Source organism: Atta cephalotes (genome assembly GCF_000143395.1).
Source record: "Atta cephalotes unplaced genomic scaffold scaffold00098, whole genome shotgun sequence".
NCBI classification, from domain to species: Eukaryota; Metazoa; Arthropoda; class Insecta; order Hymenoptera; family Formicidae; genus Atta; species Atta cephalotes.
The window spans coordinates 81703-100601 of record NW_012130162.1 but is presented as its reverse complement, the minus strand read 5'-3'; the positions used below and the strand labels follow the sequence as shown (position 1 = coordinate 100601).

General features: G+C 30.8%; 2 protein-coding genes across 2 annotated transcripts in view; one reads left to right on the top strand and one right to left on the bottom strand.

Annotated features, from left to right (window-relative positions):
• Positions 1-2772, bottom strand: part of LOC105624983 — a 27166-nt gene extending 24394 nt beyond the window's left edge. Inside the window, exon 1 of the mRNA XM_012206325.1 lies at positions 2733-2772. Coding sequence (XP_012061715.1) covers positions 2733-2772 — 40 coding nt within the window. The remainder of the gene's footprint in view (positions 1-2732) is intronic.
• Positions 2773-14159: 11387 nt separating this feature from the next.
• Positions 14160-18899, top strand: part of LOC105624982 (NADP-dependent malic enzyme) — a 25777-nt gene continuing 21037 nt past the window's right edge. Inside the window, exons 1-3 of the mRNA XM_012206324.1 lie at positions 14160-14398; positions 15353-15405; positions 15548-15744. Coding sequence (XP_012061714.1) covers positions 14160-14398; positions 15353-15405; positions 15548-15744 — 489 coding nt within the window. The remainder of the gene's footprint in view (positions 14399-15352; positions 15406-15547; positions 15745-18899) is intronic.

The following is an 18899-nucleotide window of genomic DNA, read 5'->3' as shown; positions in this document are numbered from 1 at the left end:
TNTGTATATATATATATATATATATATATATATATATGTATACATAATATCCTATATATAAATATATATAATATATTTTATACATTTCATGTGTATATATATATGAATATATAAATATTAAACTTAATAATTTGTGCCTAATAATAAAATATTAGCTGAAAACGAGAAAAAAATAAAATAATTTTTTGATATGAAATAATTTTTTAAATTAAAATATAATATTTAATTTGACAGAATTTCATAGAACCAACATTTGTTGCAAGGGAAACTGCCAAAAACCTTACCAATATTCATAAAATAAATATATATTTAGTTATAAAATTTTGTGATGTATTTGTATTTAATACAAAAAAAAACACTGTTAATATTATTTAATAAAGATTAAAAATATCTAATATTAAAAAAATTGCAAAAATATATTAAAATATTTGATAATAACATAAAAATAAAATTAAAATCAAGCAGAACATAAATATTTAATTATATTATAAAAACTTGCACTTTATATTTATAAATCTAATAACAAAAATTAACAAAAATTATTAATGATTTAAATAATCACATGTCTTTAAATTAACTTAAAATCTGAAAACATTACAAATGATTAATAATAATAACATGTGGTATAAAATATAACAACTTTAACATGTAACAGAAAATATAATAATTCTAACATGTATTGGCAAATATTGACTAGATGTATGTCATTAAGGAAAATAAAAAAAAAATAAAAGCAAAATTATATTAAGTCTCATCTGATATGTTTTTTTATTTCCATATAAATTTTGTGCGTTATGCCTAGGATCAATTTCGAAATTAATACAATTAATGCTTCCTGCTTGAAAACTTGACCGAATTGAATTACGCAAATTGCAGAAACAATATCGTTAGATAATCGGATTCTTTTTTTATTTTTGGCGTCTGTTGCTATAGAAAAAATTTATTCGGCCTTGTCATTAGGATGAGGTAAAGAACAGCTTCTACTAATAACTGTAAATTTGGAAACATTATTTCATCATTAAAATTTTTTTTTATGTGCTAATATTTTGCCCCATTTCATCAGTTTCTAAAGAAACTAATTCCTTTGTTTATTTAGCGTCAAAAATGAATGATAAAATGCGCCATTCTAATTGAGTAATATCTGTTTGAGTAATGTCTTCTACAATCATAGCAATATGAGATAAATCTTTAATTTTTATTCTACTTTCATCATAAAGAACAATCTTCAGATCTAAAAAAGTTAAATGTTTAAAAAGAAGATCCATGTACGGTAAGCGTTTAAGCATTTCTTGAATTACTGTTTTATAAAAGTCTAAACATAGTAATTTAATTTGTTGTCCACATTCAAAAGGTAATAATTTTAAAAAATTCTCACATTCTCACAGTTCAACATGAATATTTTCTAAATTTAATATATTTTGTTCGTTATCTACATTTAAATTATTAATACATTTTAAAGAATTTACTGTTATAAAATTTCGATCTAATGAACGAATCAATTGTTGGCTACCTTCAAATAATTGGTGAATTAAAATTTTACGCGACTGGAAACAAGCATGAAAGCTATTAAAAAAATTTAACATATATTTTAAAAATAAAAAATATGCTTTGGTTGTGTTTAGATGAGATAAAATAACTCCCAGATTTTAATTTATCTTTAACTACTATTAAAACAAAATAATACGTTCCAATTTTCAAGAATTCTACAACGCACTTTTGTAAAACGAGCCATCTAATGTTTGATAATTTTAATAACTTATTCCTTTCCACTTCAAAGAATTCTTGAAATTCTCGTAAAATTGCACATCGTTTCGCGAAATATAAATACAAATACTTCTAATTAAATCATCTTTTGCAAGATGAAGGCAATTTTTTGCAAGTTTTACTAGCAACAATCGTGAAGGAATGATAAATACAATTTAATGTTATTAATCGCGGTAATCTTCTTTTGAGACGTTGCATAAAAGAATTATTATATTCAATCACAACTGATGCATTGTCAGATGTCATTCCGACAATATTTTTAAATGGAATTTTTTTTTCTTCTAAAAAATTTTTAAATACTTTAAAAAGTTTATTTGCGGAACAATCTCTAGCATCTAAAGAAACTAATTCTAATAATTGTATCACAACTTTTTTATTTACAGGAGAACCATATCGGATAAGAACACACATTAATTTTGAGTCTTGAATCGGTTCTTTCATCGATTAAAATTGAAAATTTATTAGAAGATTGTAAATTATCAACAACTTTTTCACATTTTGCTATTATATCTTTAACAATATTTGTACATTTCAGTCAGCCTAATGTAAAATCTTGTAAATTTTAGTCTCCATATATCCTTTAATAGTGGAACTAAGGATCTACGGTATAAAAAGCAATATTATGTTCAGCATAAAATGCTAATTTAATTTCAGCTCATTTAACTTTATTTTTATGTGATAATTCTATTAATTTATCGTAATTGATTTTTTTAATTTATATTTTTAATATGTTTGACTGTCTGTGAGTGTTGAATTAAATCTGATAAGTTTATTGCTTGCAGTACATATTGCTTTGTTTCTTAGTGATAAGAAACTAACCATGTTTTAAACATGTTCTCATCTAGCCATGAAGATTGAAATGCTCTAATTTTAACTTTGCTCCTTTTTCTTTTAAATCCATATTTAAATAAAATATATTTAAAATAAAACTAAATAAATAAAATTATATTTGTCTTACCTTTACTTGCCTTGCCTTACGCAGAGCCCGCCAAGACTACGCGCGCCCATTTTTCCTACACTGGCTACACATTATGTTACACCACTGTGCTCGCTGCTTCATCACGCATGCGCCAGAAACCCGGTTCGTTTAATAACACTGATCCTTAGCTGTTGTGTCCTTTACTAACGTTCCGGTAGAATTAGCATTAAAGAGTGTTAAAAAAAGATGGGACTATACAAAAAAAGACAAGCATTTCATTAGAAGAATTTTTAGCTTCCATCCATCTGATTCTTAACTCTATATTTTTTTCATTCAATAACAAAATTTATAAACAAGTTTTCGATGCTCCAATAGGTTCACCATTGTCGCCAATTATTGCAGACATATGCAGGATCTTAAAGAAATAGCGATCCAAAAATTTCTGTAAAATTATTATTATACTTCCGGTATGTGACATCGTTCTAGCTGCTGCATCAGAAAGTACTAATGAAATACTAGAAATATTTAATTCTTCATATATCAGACTACAATTCACTATGGATCGGTATTGATGGTAAATTAAGTCTTTTAGATACTATGATTATTATTGACAATTATAAGATCATTTTTGATAGATACCAGAAAGTTCCTTGTTCAGGCAGATTTCTTAATTTTCACTCATACCATCCTCTGAGTTATAAGAAAGGTCTTTAATTTTCTGGACAAAATAATCAAATTGTCTCAATCTTGTTTTCACGAAAAGAATTTGGTTGATGATATTCATGTTTTTTTAAATAATAGCTGTCTTCTTTCCTTCATTTTCAACAATAAAAAAAAGATTAAAATATCACATAAAATACCACAATAATATAAAATAAAATATTTATATCGAAGAAAAATTTTTCACAATTCACATAAAATCCATCTCTGAAAGTCTTTTGCCTATAGCCAATAAGTTTAATTGCAAACTAGTATATTCAATCCCTAATATAATAATACTTTAAAAAGCCTTATAACCAGAGGAAAAGATCAATAGATTTTTTTTACTAATCATAATATTGTCTATATTTGTTGTGAAGACTGTGAAGCTAGTACTATTAGGACAAACCAAAAGAAAATTGAAAATAAGATTTAATGAATACATTTCGGACATTAGAGAAAAAAATTAATTCTTCATCAGTGATTATATATACTGACCATTAATTACAACCATAATTTCAATTGGATGTAAAGATTTTAGACAAAGCGCCGTCTTACAATAAAAGATTAATCTCCGAAATGGTTCATATAAAAACGCAAAAATTAGGATTAAACAAACAAAATGATACTGAATCATTATCGAATTATTATCTATAGATCTTGCAATTTCTTTCCCCTTCTTATTTCCTTCTCTTCCTTTATTCCTATCTCTTTTCCGCTTCCAATCTCATCCCCACTTTCATAACTGTCACAAAAATCTAGCCTCTATTACATTAGAACGTTCTGACTGAACATGTTTCAATTTTTTTGACTCGGATCACAATTTGCTTCTAAAATTAATTTGACTTACTGTTTTTTATTATTGGATTAACATCTTTGCTTATGCTTTCTCATTTGAGGTATATGTACACAATTTTTAATTTATAGATGTATCGGGAGTACAAATTAGTTCGGTCCGTTTCCTTAAAGATGGCTCCAGCTGTTATGAATAGTTCATAGTGACAGCTGATTTTGGCAGTTTCAGAAAAGTTAAACATCTGCTATAATATTCAGTTTGTATCGCTTTGAGTTTAATACAAAAACCTTGATTTTTACTGTGTTTGAAATGTCGAATTTTGTGTTAATCAAGCAGCATTTGCGGGAGGTTTTGATTTTCTGCTTTAATTGGAAGAAAAGTGTGGCTGAAGCCCATCGAGTGCTTGTCGAAGTTTATGGTGACACTACTCCAACTGATAAATCATGTAGGAATGATTTCGATGTTTCAAGGATGGAGATTTCAGCGTTGAAGACAAGTCCGCTCTGGACAGTCAACAAAATTCGAAGACTAAGAATTAGAGGCATTATTCGAAGAAGATCAGAGTCAAACGCAAGAGAAGCTTGCATTAAGGGTAACTCAATAAGCCATTTCTGTACGATTGAGAGCTATGGGAATGATTCAAAAACAAGGAAATTGGGTGCCTTATGAACCGAGAGACGTTGGCGAACCAAAAGGCGATTTTTCACTTGCGAACAACTGATTCAAAGACAACAGAGAAAGGGTTTTTTGCATCAGATTGTGACTGGAGATGAGAAGGATATTCTACGACAACCAAGAAGAAAAAATACTACGCTAAGCCTGATCAATCGTTGCCATCAAACTCAACATCAACACCACGGCCGAACATTCATGGTTCGAAGATTATGCTCTGGTGGGATCAAAAGAGTCTTGTTTAGTATGAGCTGCTGAAATTCTGATCCTGGCGATTCCGGGCGATCGGTATCGGCTACAATTGATTCGTTTGAGCCATGCATTGTGAGAAAAATGGCTGGAATACGAGCAAAGATAAAGTTATTCTTCTTCATGACAACGCTCGGCCTCATATCGCTAAAGTCGTAAAAAAATATTTGGAAAAACGCTCAAATGGGATGTTTTATCGCACCCGCCGGATTTTGCTCTTTCTGATTACTGATTGTTCCGAAGGATAGCAGCAAGTCACCGGTTCACTTCTTTCGCAAAAATCGAAAATTGGATCGTTTCCAAAGACGAGTCATTTTGTCGAGATAGAATTCGAAAATTGCCTGAGAGATGGAAAAAAAGTAGTAGGCAGCGATGGACAATACTTTAATTGATCTGTCCATTCATTTTGTTTTGAAATGAATGCACAAAAAAACGAACCGAATTAATTTGTACTCCCAATACTTAAATATATTTATGAAAACTTGTTTTATTAAACGATTATGTGAACAATCAGTAAACATCACTTTTGGTTTTATAATTTATAATTTATTGTATTAATTCTTTTATAAGTGACAGAATATGCTTATATTCTCTTATCGACCGACTTAATACTTTCAATCGATTTTATCATTTACATGGACTATAAATTGCAACTGCTAGACACATTCTATAGATAGTTCTATAGATGAACATTAACGAACTAAATTACGAGAAAAAAAGAATTATAGCATAAATACATGAAGAATCACGACCATCATTTATGTTAGCGTAATTATAATTTTAGAATTATGTGTATCCAATTGTTGTGATCTAAAATTACGATTTTCTCGAAAAATACATAGAGATGCAATTACAAAGATTATTTTTCGGTGCCTCAGAATAATCAAAAGCTGATCCAAATTCGTGAAATATTAGGTGTACAACTTTGCTTCTGCCGTTTTCCTATAGATGGCTTTAGCGGTAAGTGGTGGTCGAAATAAATAGATCATAGACGTCATACAATAAACTTGAGCATCTATCAACCCCATAGAAACATTAGTCGATTTGTGTCTGCATCATAAAGTTATTCTCGATTGAAAATGTCAGTTTACGAGCCAAATTCTCGTCATTTGCGGGAGGTTTTAATTTTTTGCTTCAAAATGAAGAAATCTGCGGCTGAGGCTCATCGAATGCTCTCAAATACTTATGGTGAGGCCGCTATTAGTGAAAGAACGTGTCGTGAGTGGTTTCAACGCTTCAAGAACGATGATTTTGACGTCCAAGGTCATGCTCTGTATTTGGTGGGACCAGCTCGGCGTAGTGTATTATGAACTGTTAAAACCGACTGAAACAATCACAGGCGATCGGTATCGAACGCAATTGATGCGTTTGAGCCAAGCATTGAAAGACAAACGGCCGCAATACAACGAGAGACACGATAAAGTGATTTTGCAGCATGACAATGCTCGACCCCATGTTGGTCAAGACATACTTGGAAACGTTGAAATGGGAAGTCCTATCCCACCCGCCGTATTCTCCAGACGTTGCTTCCTCTGATTATCACTTGTTTCGATCAATGGCACACGGCCTGGCTGACCAGCACTTTCGGTCTTATGAAGAAGTAAAAAATTGGATCGATTCGTGGATAGCCTCAAAAAATGACCAGTTTTTTCGACGCGAGATTCGTACGCTACCCGAAAGATGGGAGAAAGTAGTGGCCAGCGATGGACAATACTTTGAATCATAAATGTATAACCAGTTTTTTACAATAAAACCTCGAATTTCGAAAAAAAACGGCGGAAGCAAAGTTGTACACCTAATATTATATATGTGAGTCTCTCCTTGTAAGTTTCATCTTAATAGAGCTACATCATTCTGAGATAAAAAAATTTAATTTTTTATTAGTTTATTTTCTTCACTAAATCTAAACGGATCTTTAGAAAAATCATTGATTAAAGAACATCAAAAAAATTAGAGTAAGAAATTTTTTTTGTCATTCTTTGTTCAAAGTTCTATTTTAAAAAAATTCTATTTTTAAAAAATTTTTAACCTCACATTTTTATATGATATGTTTGATCACTGCTGAAATTATTTAGCAATTAAATATTATTGCATATTATGGTATTTAATATTTTTTCAGATTTTTGGAACACGTTGAAAAAAAATAAACACTGTTTTATTATCATTTTTCGAGCTGAAATATATTATTTTACATATTTTAATTTATTCTTAAATTTAATTATATTTATCTTCGATCCCATATCTGCAGAGCAATAATTTAAAACTTTAATATTATAAAGTTTGCGTAGATTGAACAATTAATTTTTATGAATGAGAGAAGAATGGAATTCTCGTTATTTATCCTCTCGCGAACTCTACATAAAAGAAAAAAACGGTTCCCGCAACTTTAAAAATAGGGCTAATTATGACGAAAAAACGTAAAGTTAGAATTCAACAACATGCCATTTTTATTATTTGTATTTAATTCTTGTACGAATAATTATTTTAAAGCTTCTATTATTAATAGGAAAATATTAGTAATCGAAATTATTTCTTGTTTACGTATAAAAATAAATATTTTTTAATCTCCTTCAAAAGTCACATATTACTTCCATGTAGCGCGGTAATATATAATATAATGGATCTAAAGAGTAACTGTGACAATGACCATTATTGAGATATAAATGAAATCTATTTGTACGGAATGAATAAAAAAAATTAATAATAATTACAAAATGCAATATTTATTTTTATTATTAAAATATATTTGATAAACAAAAAAAATGGACATGTCTTTTTAACATTTAATATCTTTTTGTTCATTAATATTATAAATTATTATAGGTAAGAAAAAATTACGAATATTTCTTATCACAAATAAAACTTTTTCTTCTTTCGGAATAGTTTCATGATCTATAAAATAATTAAATATTGTTAAAAAACCTTATAATATACATCAAAATTATTTATTATTTATTTGATACAATATAAGACATTGAAAGATAAGGAAATATAACAAGAAGATATTTAAGATTGTTTTCTTATTTATAACTTTAAAATTGTTATAAATTATTGATACGAAATTAATATTTATTAGATAATGAAAACAGATTATGCATGAATATTATTGTTGTACAAATAGAGTGCTAATTATTCAAGGTATGATATTTGAATTGTATTTACGTAAGATTATTAATGGACACACAATCGTCAGTATTTCAACGCATTCGTGATAACGGACAAGTATTACTTAATGCAATTCAAAAAATTAATATACACTATTAATTATACTACTATAACTATACTACTATAACCTACTATAATCTTGATAAAACATTAATTTAGAATCATAGTAATCTTAAAGTAATCCCTGGTGAAAATCTCATAATTTTTATACGAATTGGAATATTTTTCAGAAACACTCAGAAGTATTTGGAAAGTTTACATCTTCTCTCAGAATTTTTCATACAAGTGAATTCTGAAATATTCTGAAGTTTTCCATCCCATAATTTTTAAAAAATATTTTTTAATTTTTTAGATTTCATAACATTTCATCCAAAATTATACTTACAAAAAAATCTTAGAAATCTTACAATATTTTATAATTAACATATATGAAAAATTCTGAGAAAAAATGTAGAGTCAAATTTGTAACCGTGCTTGCGAGCGACGGCACAATTTCGTCGTATGCTCTGTGACTCTTACTCAAAAGAATTTTCATACAATATAAGATCTCGACAGTTAAACAGATTTTTCGTAATTATCATAGCTTTTCACTAAACAAAGTTGGTCGAAAGGCACGAGAGAGCGTGCCATTTTTTCCATAATTTTTGTCTGCGCTAAAGTAGTATAATTAATTCACGACAGCAACAGAGGTGGGTCAAAGGTGGGGAAATTGTCGGAGGACGGGAGAAATAGGTTGCAAGAACCACACACAAATTAAATAGATAACAATTATATTTAATGAAGCCGATGTACAATCAGTATTTGGAGCTTCGCTCCGTAAACCGAATCTGATATGATCTATTGTATTTCCACTAGCGACAACGGTGACGGTGTTTTAACGCCAGTCTAACAGTCGTACTTTATATTGAAAAATCTTAATTTTCCGAATGATCACCTTCAGAGGTGACTAAGGAAATTACAATCAAGTATTCGCGGAATCCAGGCTTGCCATGATAGCATATAAGAGCTCGTATTCTTGATAAAGTCCGTTACGAGAAGATAAATTCGAATCTAGATAATCCGAGCACACAATTACTATAATCGATTCGACATGACACAAAAAATACAGAACAAAACGAAAAGTTACTCAACTGTGAGAGTCAGAGAGGCGAGCGCGAATCAGCAACTGGTAATTCTCTTAACGACAAGACTTGAGCGAATTACACGTGTCGTAGTTCCAGATTCAAACGGCGGCCATTAAACCAATCGCTTGCTGCCACATGTTTTTCGCGATTCATCCGATGCCACGAACCCGATGCTCAGCAGCTTTATAGATGGCGGCGTTCATCTCACCCCAAGATGCTTTCCGATATCCTCTATTTCTAAGAAATGTTCCAATTCGTATAAAAATGTGAAAAAGTTATAAAAATAGAAATTCTGAAAAATTATATATAATATATAAAATTATATATAATATATAATTATATATAATATATAATTATATATAATTATATATAATATATAAAAAATTCTGAGAAAAATTTTTCACCAGATGAATATCATATTTAAAATGGCTTCATTTGGAAAAGAATTGACTTTGGATAGATGTCTGCAAATTTTGATAACCTAACTTTTTTACAACGTTTTACAGATTTGACAATTATTATAATAAAAAATTTTTGTACTTAAAAAAACTTATGTCAATTTAAAGTCAAATCATCGTTGAACATGAAATAATATAAAATATAAAGTCTTTTTGAATTTTCTCAGACAGCAAAATGTTAGCAAGATATTGACAGATTGGTAGCAGATATTTGATCAGAAGATGTTAACAGACTGATGTCGCATTCTGTTCCTATTCTATCGACAGAGCCTGTTAACATTCTATGCAAATAGACTGGTAGCAGAAATCAAACAGAACCTGTTGACAGAAAACAGATTACGATAACAGATTACGAGCAAAATTTACTGACATAACTTGACAGCAAATTGGCAGTAAAAATTGAGCAAGATCTGTCATTTTTATTTAAATCAATTTTGTTTCTTATAAGAAATTTTTCGTACATATATATAAACTTTTTATAATAACTTTTTTATAATAACTTTTTATACATAATTATACATAGTTATATATTTATATATATAATGTGAAATAAGTACAATTTTATTGCTAAAATATTATCGATTAGCTTTACATTTCAAAATACATGTTAGAAAGCTGTAAAATAGTCAAAGAAATATTCGGAGATTCAGAAAGCACACTCCAAAAAAGCTTAGGAATCTCTAAGAGATTTGCATATTCGATTTACCTATTCGATTTACATATGCCAATTTTTATAGGACTCCTGGACGTTTTCTTCTTACAAGAAGCAAATCCATCTCATAGCGAGGCTGTGTATGAAAATAGCATCTTGCTCAGTTTCTACTGCCAATCTGCCGTCAGGTTATACATACAAACTCTATTCGATTTCTATCACCAATATGCTGGACATAGCATGTTATCAGGCTTTGTCACATTTTTGACAGCAGTATGCTAACATTGTCTAGTACAAACTTTGTGTACAATTTGTTGCCTTTCTGCAATCAGAAATTGATAGCTCTACTCAAAATCTGCCTCTTCAGATTTGGCTATCTGAGTTAATACATAAAATTAAGCAAGTATTCAATCGTCATAATTACTTTGGTTGACCATGGACGTATGAATATCTGGATGGAGCCCTCAGGTGCGGGGGTGGAGTGAAGATTTTAGGAGAGGAGGGGGGGCCGCCATATTGTCCGATGACAATATTTGATACTGCTTTCTATCAAATGGTAAAATAATAAAGTAACTGTGACTTTTTCACGTATGCTGCATTATTTATCCTTGTTATTCATTTTCATATTCGAATGTTAAACAGAAATAAATGATGTAGCATCCGCTTCATGCGTGAAACGGAATGCAGCCTATGTGTGATATCGCTGCTGGATACTGTGATGAGAATAATAGTTTCCATTTACATCGATTCTCAGATAATTCTTTTATGATGTCATAATTCAATTGAATGCGCGTTCTTTTTACATTCTGACAATGAGATTTAATTGTGTTTTTGTTTATAATCTGCACAAGATCGAGACCGTATGTTTTGATGAGTGAGTTTCGTAAACTCACTTTAAAAGTCAGTTCGAACCTGTGTTGTCTTATCTGTGATAACTTTTTATCAAACTAAGCAAATAATGACGTCATTAATCTGAGTATGAAATACTCAAGTATACTGAGTCTGAAGTGAGTTGAGTATGAAATACTCAATGTTATCAATGTTACAACGTACCGATAATTAATTACGAGTACAAAGTCATATAAAAATTAATATTCTAATAATAAAGCCATGTTAAAATATTATTAATATAAAATTCAAGGCAATATCATATATTTTATATTAATAATGTTTAACATGATTTTGGATTTTATTAGGATTTTTATGCGACTTTAATTATTACTATTTGCAATTACCAGTTCTTTGTAACGTTAATTATGACTTTGTGTACAGATCGAAATTTGTTCAATTATATGCAATTTAGTTTTATATTATCTTTCCTTTCCCCCCTCTTTCTCTCTCTCTTTCTCTGGTTTTAAAATAATTTGGCTCAGAGCCCCTTTTTTAATTATTTGATTTTGTAAACATTTAACGGCTGTATGCAACGGCTGTATGAAAATAATTTGCAGTTTATATTAAAAGAAGTAACGGGTATATACATGTATATTCATTATTTCTTTTAATATAAACAGAAAATTATTTTTAATTGCAAACAACCGTTGAATTAACTTTGCCTCACACAAAATTCTATTTTTATGCACTGGAAATACAAATATCATAATACATATATCGATTTTCGAAGCTAAAATGTCACCAGACAAGATAGTTGATCCCCCTCCCCCCTCCCTCTCGTAGATCTCGGTCCCCTCGTTCATAAACTGACTTTATGTTCCGTCCAGATATTCATATCATGTGGTTGATTCTATAGTTAAACAGCACTTCAATTATTTTTTATTGATTATGTAATAAAAATAGTTAATTTAAATGCAGAAATATTGTCAAAATAATTAAATAATATAATTGATATGACTGTATATGAATAATTTTGTGACTAGAGAAAAAAATGGTTGCCACAACTTTAATAGTATAGTTAAGTAGCATCTCAATTATTTTTAATGGGTGATGACAATAAAAATAATTTTTAATAAAAATTTTTTAATTTAAAGATATATTGTCAAAATTATTTGTGCATAGTTCTGCAATTATTGTTAAATTATTGCAAAAATTGTATTCTTATAATACAAATTTTTTTTAATTTTTAAATACATTTTTTGGATAAACTTTTGAAAATCTGGAAGCTCTGATTTTCTTGTCGATTGTTGTATACAACTATATTTTAATTAACTTATTATTTTATTTGCGCTGGTTACGAATATAATCATGAAAATTGCCGACAGGATCATTTTTGAAGTCAAAATCAAATTTGGAAAAATCAATTTTTTTTACATTTTTTTTCATTTATTTGAAAATGATCTTATCATCAATTTTCATAGTTATATATATCAGTGCTCGCAAAGATTGCATATTTCCGGCGCGCTATTCCCACTACTGCTTGAGGCTCGCCGGACGCTCACGTGACGTTTTGGCTCAAGACCATCTCTGTAGCTTAAATGTGCGGAGGTCGTACCTTACGTTATTAAAGAATATTTTTCTTACAAAATAATTTTTATTTCCTTAACAAAATCAAATAATAAATTTTCTAAAACATTTTGTCATAATTCTTGCCTACTAGAAACCATTCAATAATTGTTATAAATTTACATCGAGAAGTTTCTAGAATAATTAACACATTTTGTCATAATAATTTTTGCCTATCAGAAATCATTCAATAATTGTTATAAATTTACTTCGAGAAGTTTCTATTTCTGGGGTAATAATTTACACTAATACTGAGTTAATAGCACGCTTGAATTCTTGATATTCGATTATTATTAATCCCGTCCCCATTATGAATGAATCAAACAAGATTTCTAGTGCATTAAAATCGACATCTATTTACCTGAATTTTACAGAAAATTATTTATATTTTCTTTATGTGATGCAAGAAAATATTTTATGTAATTAACAATTAATTAAAAAGTAGTAATTTATTATATGTATGTATACATATAGTATCTCGAAATTCGAGGACAATATTATTACGGCGTGAAATTTCGTGAAAAATTAGATCGAAAAGTCTTCTACCATTTTGCAATTTTCGCAATAGTTGACAAGATATTAATTATTATTAAATATCGCCGAATATTGATTTTCAATAATTTTTTTACTCAAGTATCATCAACTTTACAGAAAAACAGCAAGAGACAAAAATTGTTTATTTTTTCTCAGAGCTCTAAGAATTTTTTCAGAATTTTTTATTAATTTTTCAATACTGTCTGTTTTAATTGGAAAATTGTGAAAATTGCAAAATAGAGATTTTTTGACTTAATTTTTCATGAAGTTTCATGCTGTAATAATATTGTCCTCGAATTTCACTCTGTATAATTATAATTTATATTATTTTTGTTATAACATTAAATAATTAATGTAATTGTTATACATATTGCATGATAGCTTATAATACTTGTCATAATCATTCCGCTTCAGCTGCAATAACTTTAAAATAGTAAATTATTAACTTCAGTTACAATAACTATAAGATTGTTACTGAATAACTATAAAATAATTTATCCAACTATATGTGCACTAGTCCTATGTATAAAACTTATACAATTATTATCTAGGGTGCATCATCAAAATCCGGATAAATTTCAATTTAAATTTTCCGCTATATTGTGCCTCCGCCAAAGGTTGTTGCGTCCGAGAAAACCTGACGCTTCTAGTAAACAGTCATATTCTCAAAATGGCCGCAATGTTGAATCTAAGTGCGGAGTATAATCGAAGAGCCGCGATCATCGAAGGCCTTCGCGCTGGGCGCTCAGCAACGAAAATAATTCGGTTCTTTGGATACCCGAGATCAACGTTTATGACGTTTGTGGCAAAATATACGGTTTTAGAACAGTCCAACGAAGGTGCCAGCGAGGAAAAGTCATTCGAAAGAATACCCCCGCAGTCGTTGAAAGGGCTCAATTTTGACCCAGGGCAATCGTTGTTCTGATGGATGTAATGAAGCCGTGGATAGAAGTTGTGGCGTCCGGAAGGCCATATATTTTTCAGCAGAACGGTGCACTGGTTCACACAAGTCATTTAATTCACAATTGGCTCTCAAACAATCGATATGTTTTGATCCAAGGAATTCTGGTCCAACAGCCCAGATTTAAATCCCTTGAACTACGTTGAAAGAGTCACAAACAAGTCTCGGCATCCCAATGTAACGTCATTAAAGACCGCTATTAAGGTAGCATTCGTCAGAATGGACAGCGCTACAGCATGCGTGCGAACGCTTCAGACTAGAGAATAGAGGCCGTCATTCAAACTAATGGGAGATATATTGAATAATTTTGCGCTACAGAGATCCCTCAAGTGCCAAAAGGATTTTTTGTAATATTTAATTTGTAATATTTAATTGTTTATTAAAACATTTTGTTTAAAGAAATTGTCCGATTTGTCCGGATTTTAATGACGCCCTGTAGTTATCACTATTAAGTCACTTTCCCTAAATGATTGAATTGTATTTATGTATTTAATGCATAATTTATTATAGTTATTTAAAATTTATATTTCAAAACTATAATTTAAGTGAATATGTAATATCAAAGAATTAAAATACTATATAGTTAATATTAATAATCTTCCTATAAAATTTGTACAACTCTTTCACTTATTAGTTGTGGCAACCATTCAATTTTAATTTTTCAACTCAAATTTTTTTTGCCAATGTGTACTTATGAATTAATAGTTCACATTATTAGTTTGCATAAAGAAATAACATAGTATTTTTAGAATTGGATTCAGATATCTAATTAAAACGTATAGGAAAATTTATGTATATGTGTGCATGAGATATTCATGTAGTAATATGTAGTATTAACGTGTCAATGACATATAAATTGTCTGTGAACACAAAGTTAATATAACATGTGCATTATGTTACAGTTGTGCAGTTGTGCATTATGTTATATTGTTGAGTGGGAAATTACAACTAACAAGTACGTTGTATGTAACTTTGTGTTCACTGGGATATAAAGTTCTACTTAATTGGTAAAACAGACGTCTTTAGAATCTCCTTAAATATTGTTTTGATGCAATTTGATGGAATTATGTAATACATTAATACAAGTAAATCTTTAGAAACGCGTAAATTTTTCACGCGTATTTTTATATCGATTAGTAGCAGAAACGGAGGATTATGGACGCGGACGCTTCTATCTTCACATGTTGCTATGAAGGACGTACAACAAAGGAATATCCATGAGGTTTCGGGAGATGTGATACCAATAAATATGGTAAAGGGTATCGGACACCTCAGAGATCCTCGACTGAACAAGGTACCATTATCTCCCTTTGCTTAAATTTTCTTTAACCCTTTCGCTTCTAAGGCCGACAATAGCTATGAACTAATTTGTAGTGTTTCTATAATCTGGAGACATGGTAGTGTTTTAACACTAACACAAAAGCGCAGCTTCATGGCGCGAGACACTGCTGTGCTCTTTTACGTGAGCCAGCGAATTGCGGCAGACTGATAATCGGGTTTCACTATTGATTGAATTGATCAAGTTCTATATATACTCAATCGGTAACTACCACTCGGATTGTATAATAAAAATTTTTATTTTTTTTTACGTGCTCTACGAATGGAGATATTGCGATGCAAATCTCTGTATCTCTGAATTTTATCATTATTTTAAGGTAACATTAGCATAAAATGATTTTTCTACAAATGTGCTAAAATTTAACATACAAATAAGTTTGTGTGCAATTAGAAACATATTAACGTGAAAAGAACGCAATATTTCAATTTTCTTTGGTATATTGTGACGACTGAAGGAAGTGATAGGGAGTAGAGGGGATAGCGTCTGACAGCACCGGCGTCTATCTATCATTTTCTTTCCGCGTGTGCGACATTGGACAGGCACAATCGAAAATTTTCTCTCTGTGGCGGAAGTGAGATATCGCCATCAAGCATCGCGATGGAACTAAACTTTTGAATGGAACTAAACGGTATTATCGTGCTAATACTGCTACCTTAAGAAATCGTCATTATTAATATCATCGACCGCTCAAAATGTACGGCTGGAAGTTTTAGCCTACAAGGTAGACGTTAGCGAGTATGGTTAGTGTCCCTAGAAGAGAGTCACGAGTAAATAGTCTGAAGTAAAATGGCATCTAACATTATCGATCTTATGCAGATTGAAGTGATAAAGTAAAATGATAAAATTGATAAAAAATTGAAAATAATTTTAAATTTATCAAAATTAAATGAATAAGTAAGCCTACACATCATTATAAAGAATTAAAAATATATAAAAAGATATTATGTGGTTAGGTTCGAAAGAAAGCGTCGAAAGTAACATTCTAATCTTGTCACTCAGATAATTTTAATATATTGAAAGAAAAATGTATTAAATTTTAATAAATATTTATTTGATTAGTGCCAATTGAATATTTACTAAATGTAAACTGCGAAGCGTGATGCAATTTCGTCGTGCGTTGGCGATTAATATTTTTTAAAATCTTCGCAAATTAAATTTGGAGTTCAGATTGCACATTTCAATTATTTTGCCTAATGTTATACTTATTCCTTTTTTTCTTTTTGTTTCATAGTATTTAAACTGCTCACGGAGACATAAAACGATCGAGTTCAAAGACGATATTAATCAAAGACGATATTACCTGTAAATCATATAGGGCATTATAGGGCATAGAACTTTAAAATATATTGCCTCGTGTTCACTGTTTACAGAATTTTATTATTATTATTATTATTTGGATATTAGAAAAACATTTTCAAAAATAACAAAAATAAATTTAAAAATATATACCACCTTGATCAAAAAGTTCCCGGAATTATCACCAGGTGATGCTCTGAGTCAGCTGATTTAAGTTCTGTTTTTTTGGTTAGATTGTCACATCTATCATTGACATTCCCACCAAATTTTATCACCATAGCTTGACATTTGTAAAAGTTACGCCGTCTTGAGTACATCTATCTCTGCACGTATTTTCGATTTTTTACAGTTTTAAAAATGGAGTTGAATTTGCAACAATGAGTTTGTATTCAATTTTGCGTTAAAAATTGATTCAATGGTGTGAAAATCTTGGAAATATTGGGAAACTGTTTCGGCAGCGATACTCTAAAGAAAACCCTTTTATGAGTGGCATGAAAAAACCATTACGGGGAACGCGTTTTAACAGCCGAAAGGAGGTAATGAAAAAATCGAAGACGGCTCTGATGACTATACCGATAGAGTTCCAGAAATGTTTCGAGAGCTGGATCAAGCGCTGGCATAAGTGCGTTGTAGTCGATGGGTACTTTGAAGGAGACAATATCACTTTTAATGAATAAAACTTGTATTTTGAATTTTCTGAATGAATTCTGGGAACTTTTTGACCAAAGTAGTATTTAGATATTATTCTTGAGACTTCCACGGATCCTTTCTATATAAAGATTATGCGTTTCGCGGATTTCTTCCGTGTCCAGATCCATTCTTCTTCAGATCCAAGAATGAATCTGGACACGGAAGAAACCCACGCATAATCTTTATATATTTAGATATATTATATATTTTTTTTTATAATGAGGAGGAAATGCCTCTTCCAACGCATTCCTTCCTGTCTCCTGGAGAGAAGTCGGAAGGTTGTGTGAGACTTGCATTTACAAAAATCTCCCCGGATGTCTCGCCTTGGGCGTTGGCCAGGGGGACCTGAGCTCATGTACAGCTTCTATTCGGCCTCCTCGCGTCCAGCTTCAGCTCGTTTCTAAGGGATCCGATTCCCGATGGAGAGTCGGGGAATCGCAGGCTAGCGGATCTGGCCCGTCTCCCGATATGCTTCTTCCTTCGACGAGGCCCGCTGACTACGCGAAGGAAGGCCTCAAAGATCATCGACTCAGAGAGATAGGTCAAGCTCCTCCCTCCCCCCCCTTCATTGTTCCCTAAGCGGATGACAGGTGGTGAGGGCCTGGAGGCTACTCTCATGAAGGTGCTTCCTGCAGTCCTTCGAGGACTGGGCGTCCCCCATCAGCGGGAATCCGCTCAGCATACAATCAATAAAACGATAATCCGGAAGGAGGAAAGGGGAGGAGGCCCTTTTAGCGAACGAACCAGAAAGAGGAAAGGATCGAGCAGACGCCTTCCTGAATCTCGGAGGAATTAAAGAAAGGAAAAATGCCGGGGACATAGATAAAATGGTTCGGAAAGGCCACTGTGATGGAAAGGAAGGCCACAAAAAAGACGATGGTTGGAGCCAAACAAAACTCTGCAACAAAAGATATCCTCCAGGGAGAAGAGAAGACAGAAATCGAACTCTAACTAAGGGAAAGTCGGAGGGGAAAAAGAAAAAGAAGAAGAACTCGCCACAGGCTGTTATGCTCACGTGCTCCCCCAGTAAATATTGGGAGGCGGCTCAGGAAGCTAAAGCCGGCATATCCCTTGATGCCCTTGGTTTTCTTTTTTTTTTTTTTTTTTTTTTATTTTGTTTTTTA